Source organism: Myodes glareolus, chromosome 25 (genome assembly GCF_982192425.1).
Source record: "Myodes glareolus chromosome 25, mMyoGla1.1, whole genome shotgun sequence".
NCBI classification, from domain to species: Eukaryota; Metazoa; Chordata; class Mammalia; order Rodentia; family Cricetidae; genus Myodes; species Myodes glareolus.
In genome coordinates, this window is record NC_142050.1 from 11,102,375 (window position 1) to 11,110,255 (window position 7,881).

Genomic DNA, 7,881 nt, shown 5'->3' on the forward strand with positions numbered 1-7,881 from the left:
GAAAATGATTACATTTCCTTTCATATTGAAAAATAAAGGTATTATTTCATAACTAGTTTTGTAAAAGACACTGACTACTAAAAACAGTGAAGTTATGTTGCATGAATCTAATGTGAGAAGCACTCTTCTTAAGAGAGAATTAAACTTTCAAAGAGTTCAATTCTAAATATTGGACAATATTTTCATGTTTCTCAGATTTCAAAATAATCCAATTGCCCTAAAAGTATATTCATTGTTCATAAGGACATAATTGAGAATAAGTATCCATGATTTATGTTGGTGGAAGCCAAAGGTTCTTATGCTGTGAAGCACATTTTGGTCAGTCTGTTCTTCTTGTAGTGTGAAATTCTTGGGTGAATATAATTAACCAAAACTATTAGGTGAATAATTCCATAAGCAAATAAACGTATAAACAGTAAGAAACCTTTTAATACTTAGTGATTATTTTTTCAAATTACAATGACATCAGTAATTTGACATACTGTTGTAAATATATTATTAACAATTCATATAAAGGCAAGTTAATTTTAATTAGCTATAATATAAAATAATTGATAATTTAAATTTTTTAAAAATGATTTTATTGAGCTATACATTTTACACTGCTCCCCCCCCCCACTTCAACTCTCTCCCATGGTCCCTACGTTCCCAATTTACTCAGCAGATCTTGTCTTTTTCTACTTCTCATGTAGATTAGATCCATTTATGTCTCTCTTAGAATCCTCATTGTTGTTTAGGTTCTCTGGGATTGTGATTTGCAGGCTGATTTTCTTTGCTTTATGTTTAAAACCCACTTATGAGTGAGTACATATGATTACTGCCTTTCTGGGTCTGGGTTACCTCACTCAAAATGATGTTTTCTAGATCCATCCATTTTCCTGCAAATTTCAAGATGTCATTATTTTTTTCTGCTGTGTAGTACTCCATTGTGTAAATGTACCACATTTTCCTTATTCATTCTTTGCTTGAGAGGCATTAGGTTGTTTTCAGGTTGTAAAGCAAAGGACATGGTCAACAAGACAGTTTAAACTCTTATTATGTTATGTACTCACTCATAAGTAGATACTAGGTATAAACAAGATAGATATTTTGGAAATACTTTTACTTCAAAACTGAAGTCAAAAAGTATGTTACTTTGGAGAAGAGATTTTGCTTTTGTTTCCACAGAAAATAAGAGGCTGTGGATTCATTCTGAGTTAAGAAAAATCAGATTTGATCAAGGAAGACCACCCGAGAAATCTCCAGTAGGAACAGATGGCCTGGATGTCTGAATTCTACATCCAGAACAGATTCAAGACTGTTGCCTGAGATGATCAAGACTCACAGGATACTCCAGTCAGGACTTGATTATAACTCTAAATTTTCTTTAGGTCCCCATAAGATTATCAGCACCCCCAACCAGCAGGAAGTAGCCTGAAATACTATGCCCACATTCCCAACAAATGGACTATGGGTATTTTCCTTTGTTTTTAAAAAAAAAGAGGGGGAAATGGTGCGGGAGAATAGTCTGTATTCTGTCAATCATGTTTTAAATAAACGCTGGTTGGCCAGGCTGGAAGTATATGTGGGTTAACCAGACAGGAAGTAGTGGTGGGGCGATGAGAACAGAAATATTCTGGGAAGCAGGAAGCTCTCTCCTCCATTTCTGCCCAGATCACCGAAGATGCAACATGTGAGCTGTCACACTGAGAAAGGCACTGAGCCATGTGGCTAACGTAGATAAGGATAATGGGGTAATATGTTTTATAAGAGGTAATAAGTAGCCTGATAATGGGCCAATCAGTTTATAACCTAATGTAGACTCCGTGTGATTTTCTTTGGGACTTGCCAGCTGTTGGGTACTGGACGGGACAGATACCCCCAACAAACAAGCTGGCCCTCATGTTACAATTGAGCCTATAGGTCATGATCCTAGAGAGGCAAAGTGACAAGGTGAAGCCTAAGAAAAACATATAGATCTACCTGGAAAGTTGAAATAGACAAGATTGCCTGACAAAATTGGGAGCATGGGGGTGGGGAGAAGGGAGGGTGGAAGGAGAATAGGAGGGAACAAGGAGAAGGGGGAGGAGAACTTGAGGGAATGGCATAGTCGAGATGGAGGAAGAGCAGAGATGAGAGCAAGTAAAGAGATATCTTGATGGAGGGAGCCATTTTGGGGCTAGCAAGAAACCTGGCTCCAGAGAGTTTCTCAGGAATCCACAAAAGTGACCCCAGCTAAGACCTTACTAAGCAATGGAGGAGAGGGTGCTTGAACTGACTTTGCCCTGTAGACAGACTAATGAATATCTTAAATATCACCATTGAATCACAGCATTTAGATTCACCTTTCTTCTTTCTCATCAAACAATAATTAAATTCTCTTCCTAGAGCTTCAAATAGCTCTTAACCTCCTTATATGTTAAGTTCTAACAGCTTTTTCATAGTTTTAGAATTTTCTTAAAATCTGTTTGAAATTAATTTCATTGATATTAATACTTTTCTACTGAGTCATGAGCTGCACTGTCGTTGAGACATTCAAGTTCTAGAAATTTTTATATTCTCTCTTCCTATTCTGCTGCACTTTATATTTGGCAAAAAGCCAAGATCAAAAGCAAAAGGAAATTTCTCATTGATCCATACCCTCAACTGTCTTATCAACTACATGACCTCTGCTCTTATATAATGTTCATGAGTATGGTACGCCTTGTATTAATTATTGTGAATTTATAGTATTGCTTAGTTTTAAGCTGGTCAAGAGCAAAGATGACAAAATCACATTCACCCCCTACTAAAGTGAGAACCAACTGAAAATCTTCAATAACTCTGTTGTGAGTTGACCTAAAACTGCCATATAACACATATAATATATTATCAATCATATATCATAAATCTAATATACTCTGCATAAGTCACAATCACTTTACTACATGAGCATGTTGTACTTTAAGATATGTGCATTTGCATATATATTCATGTAAATGAAAAACTTAATGGTTGAGTAGATATTTAAAAATTATCTTTTATAATCATTGAAGCAGGCACTGGCTGAGGTCACTGTAATGGACATCATGCTACTGACAGTTCAAGCTTCTTCCCCAGATCTTTATCCAGTGAAAACTCCACCTAAATGATGTCATATTTCATGACACTTCCTGTAAACAGTTGAAAGAACAAGTTACCCTCATTGGAGCAGATTTACTCAACTTTTCTATCCTCCTCTTTCAGTTCCTTTACGTCTACCCTTCCCTTGTTTCGTTTCTCATTTAAACCAAATTTACTTGCTTGCTTCTCATCAAAGATAGACATGATTCTATCACCTCTGTATTTTTGGTTACTCTTTTATGCTACATATGTCCTAGTTCCTCTGAGAACTATTCTCAACTCATTTCAGATCTAGTAATATCTCCCTTTCTCTAAGTGGGTTAAAAAAGAAAGAAAGAAAGAAAGAAAGAAAGAAAGAAAGAAAGAAAGAAGAAAGGAAATATTATTTTGTCCAGCAGGTTAAATCCTCCATTATTTTCCATCAAACAGGTAATCACAGTGGGGAAAAAAAAAAAGAAACAGTAACACCATCCTCAACTCACCAGCTCTTGCTTGAACGAAACTAGGCAATGCATGAGTTAGTTTCTCACAACCCACTTGCTTTTACCATTGCGTATGTGGGCAATCAACAGCAAATGCTATCAAACTGTAGGCAGCTGAGGAAGGAGAGGTCAAAAGTCAAGCAAACTATTCATAGAGCAAGGTAGAGCTGAACCTGGCACTGGACTCGAGGTCTGCATCCCCTTGATCCCTAGTGTTTCCTTCTATTTTAAACCGTTAATTGGCCTGTGTTCCTGTCTTGACATTAGCGTTGACATATATTGGCACCTGAGAGGCAGCACAGTACATGTTGAATCCACTCCCTTTCATCTGAATTACTACTTGGCTCATGTTCCTTTGATAATACAAATTTCAACTAGCCCAGCACTGTTTGTCCAATACTTATCGGAGAAGCTCGTTCTAATACTACCCATCACTACCAGTTTAGGGAAAAAAAATAAAACTTTTAATTTTTTGTTTAAAAACCAGAGGAATTAATTTGATTTTATCTGCATTCACCCATCAGTTGGTCTTCAAAGGGTTAGCAAGAATGATTTTGCTTTGACTAGCCCATGACCATATTTGTGCATGTAAAAGCATGCAGGTGCATTTCATCCAATATTCCGAGGTAAAGTGTATTTTGTCATTAAGTCAGTTTGGTTTAGTTCCCTCACTAAATTGTTTGGATATGTGGTCCTTCTTTAAACGTTCAGTTATCAGTGTGATTTTGGTGTAAATAGATCTGCCTCCTCAGCAGGGCTTAGAAGGACTGAAGCCTAAAAGCAGACCCTATGTTGCGATTTAGACACTTTTCCTTTTGCCTCGTCCCTCTCAATATTTAGGCATCGCTCAGGAACTCTCAAGTCATCCTCAGCCCTCAGCAACGAGAATACCTCCTCCACTTTCTTCCTGTGAGTGTATGGAGTCTCAGGCTGGCTAGGGAATTCCATCTCCCATAGGGGACAGAGAGCATCCACCCACCCCGCGGAGAGGGGAACCTGGAGCCCTCAGGTTTTGTTGTTAGCCTGAGGATTCCTGCCTCTACAGAGCTTTCTTTGCAGTGGAGAGTCTTAGGAGCAGTGAGTTGCTGCCTTTCTTGTCTGGTCGAAAAACAAAGCGAAAAAAAACTTTCCGGGAAGGAAAAGTTTCAAAACCCACATGCTAATCATCCACACTGTAAAAACCACTTTAATACTCTCATTATAATTGCGCTGTCCAGTCTTGCCTAAGGGTCCCTAAGAGCCTCCCTTGTCTCTTACTGTTCGATCTGCCCTCACAGGGTGTCCCCGAGTGTCCCACACACCACAAACGTACACTTAAGAAATTTAACTCTGCCCCCTCATATATAACAGCAGTAAGCATACTGTTTGCCCAAACACGACATAAACATCGGCGAAACTGTTTGCTTGTTCTTTGCTAGACTGTCATTTTAGAAAGTCTCGGGCTGGAAACCCAGAGAAGATAAACACTTCACTTTGTAATGAAAGTACAGCGCTGCCCTCGTTCACTGCGGAGCTGCTAGAGAAACAATCACCCCAGTGACTCACTGTTGCCTCTTAGTTACGTTGTTCTTTCCTGATGGCTTAGGACGTGACCTAATTCGCTTGCAGGAATCATACTTTTGACCGGAGGATCGCGGCATAAACAGAACCAGCTGGAAGGACAGGGATCCCTTCAGGAGTCCCCAGCTCCCTATCATGGTCCCAGATTTAGAGATGAAGGAAAGGGCAACTCTGTCCCACTTACCAGTCTTCCACAGATAGAGGGTGGGCACCTCGGCGTCTCCCTGCGCCTCAGCCCCGCGGGCGCCGGAGCTCAGCAAGAGCAGCAAAGGCAGTGGCAGCCGCAGCAGCTGCAGGACGCCCCGGCTCGGGGACGCTAGGCGCCCGGCTCGCAGCCCCATGCTGTCCGCAGCCGCTCCAACCTCTGGAGCCTTAGTACTCTCGCGGGGAACCGTCCTTCCTTCTCCACCAGAAGAAAACGCAAAGCTTTCTCCGCTGCTATTGTTCGCTCCAGATGAAAAGCAGCCAAAGAGCAACTAACACTAGGGAACAATAGCATCCGCGGCAGCCGTGGACGCCACCGCCGCCGCCGCTGGCGGGGATGCTGGCAGGGATGCTGCCGCCGCTGCCATGGCGCGCAGACTGGCAGGTCCTAGCGGCAAGGGACACAGACGGCCGCAGGGGGCCCCAGCTGACAGAGCCGGCCCAGAGCTCTGCGAGGAGCAGCCCCCGCCGCCAGCTGTAGGGAGGGGAGGGGGGCGAGAACCGAAAGGAACGGAGGGGACCCGAGGGGACCACAGACGGGGGGCAGCGAGGGCACAGGGCCAGCACCCAGACTCCAGGCGCCCGCCCCGAGAACTCTCCGGCACATGGTGCGCTGAAATATGTTCGCAAGGATACACCAATAAAAGGAATCATCTCGGGGCAGGCTTCAGGATGACGAATAACTGACATTGAGATTCATCGTCACCCAAGGAGTCAAATGCTGATCTAGTGGCGTGTTATTCTCCCTGCATATTTACACAAAGCATCAGCGTTGGTCATTTATTCTGAAGCCGTACCTTCTGAATCACTTTATGTGAGTAACAGTATTATGAATCTATAAAAGAACAGACTAGAGCTCACAGTCAAAAAGCAACTGAGGACTTTCCAAAGTGTTTATTATTATTATTTTTTAACTTCAGTCCATTCTCAGTTAACAAGGTGACCATGGTTAGTCTGTGTCAAATTCAACACAATGTCTTGTCCTCGTCTTTGAAAGTGAATTCGTGCTTAAGAAGTGTGCACCATGCCGTCTAATTGCGTGAGTAAGAATGAGCAGACACTGCTAGCTGGATCCTAGTTCAACCGTGAAGTGAATAAAAGTTCCATTCCATCTCTTTCTCTCCTCTCTCTGTTGAAAACGCACTAATAAGCAAGTCTCAGAGGTGGGGAGAAAAATTAAACCACAAATGTGTCAGTAACAGTAGTTGGCTATTTCCCTGTTAATAAATATTTTTACTTACATTTTATTCCTGAGATTCTCTCCTGATTCTGTGAAAGATATTTTTCCACAACCAAAACAAGGAACCACATGGCCTGTTCCTTTTGTTCTCTGTTTTCATTTTCTTAGATCAGTGCTAACCGAAGAATGTGAGCAGTCAGATAGAGCTTTGTCCTCCTGCCACAGACTCACAATAACAGTCTTTTATTATTAATTCATTTCCTCGTGAAGCTTAAATAGTGTCAAGGCAGCTAGCCACTTAAAACAAAGCAAGACAACAACAAAAATCCCCCAGCAACCGAAAGCTCAGGATAACTATTGTCATTTGGTTCCCCATCTCACACTACCTACAATAACATTTGAAAAGCAGAAAACTTCTCTCGGTGACTTAACTCACAAGGATGCAGCCACCCATGAGTCTGAAATGGGAAAGCTACTGTTTCTTAGGGAGGAAGCCTTACATAGTGCTCCCTGGGGAGGCTTGTCATGGTACCAGCTTTCCAGACACAGCCCTTCTGCATGCATTAGATTAAAAGCAGGTTTGATCAAATAATTCCCAGGTCCTGCCTGTTTAAGTATTCTGACATCAGAGGAAATTAGCTGCATTCGGGGTTGCAAATTTGGTCTTTGTTTACTTTTCACTGTGTTAGGCCTCTAAGAGGGAATTAAAAGCTCAGAGAGCCCTGGCCTGTGTCTGTGATTAGAGGCAATAAGCCAGTGTGGCTTACTATTTCTACACTGGTGAAAACTAGGCAATGATCAAAAGATTATAGGTTGATAGGAATACAAAGGAAGCCTGATCCTAACTAATGTATGCTTCCCTGAAGGAGCAAGTCTTTCAACGCTCCCTCTGTCAGAGAAGAAAAAGACCTGCCCTTGCCTCCTGGGTTCTGTTCTCTCAGAACTTGCTCCTCACTGCAAGGCCACCCTGCAAGGAAGCATCTCCCTACCCCTTCTGGTTGTACTTCTCAGTTGTTGTTAGTGCCCAGCCCTGAAGTGCTGTAACCTCAAGCTGCAGATTTCGTTATTAGTACCCATTCACAGCATTTTCTATAAGCCCCAAGTCAATTCACCAGGTGGAGGTTCATGGTACAACAGAAGAGGCATGGAAGGAGGCAAACAGAGGAGCTGACGTGCAAGCTCACCACCTAGACTTCCTAAAGCCCTCAGAAGTCACACTCTGTAGCTAAATGTCAAATGAAAATTTAAGATTAGATTTTCTTATTTATCCAGGATTGTATAATAATTACTTATCCGTACAAGATATTAAACATGACAAGCTATAATGTTAAGGCTAATTTCTAAATTAGCATCTATTATTTAAAATACATAACT

General features: G+C 41.6%; 1 protein-coding gene across 1 annotated transcript in view; it reads right to left on the reverse strand.

The window, feature by feature from the left end:
• The window catches only part of Thsd7a (thrombospondin type 1 domain containing 7A), a 411,960-nt gene extending 406,117 nt beyond the window's left edge, over positions 1-5,843 (reverse strand). The window contains exon 1 of the mRNA XM_048448971.3: positions 5,308-5,843. Coding sequence (XP_048304928.3) covers positions 5,308-5,464 — 157 coding nt within the window. The 5' untranslated portion in view covers positions 5,465-5,843. The remainder of the gene's footprint in view (positions 1-5,307) is intronic.
• Positions 5,844-7,881: the final 2,038 nt, after the last annotated feature.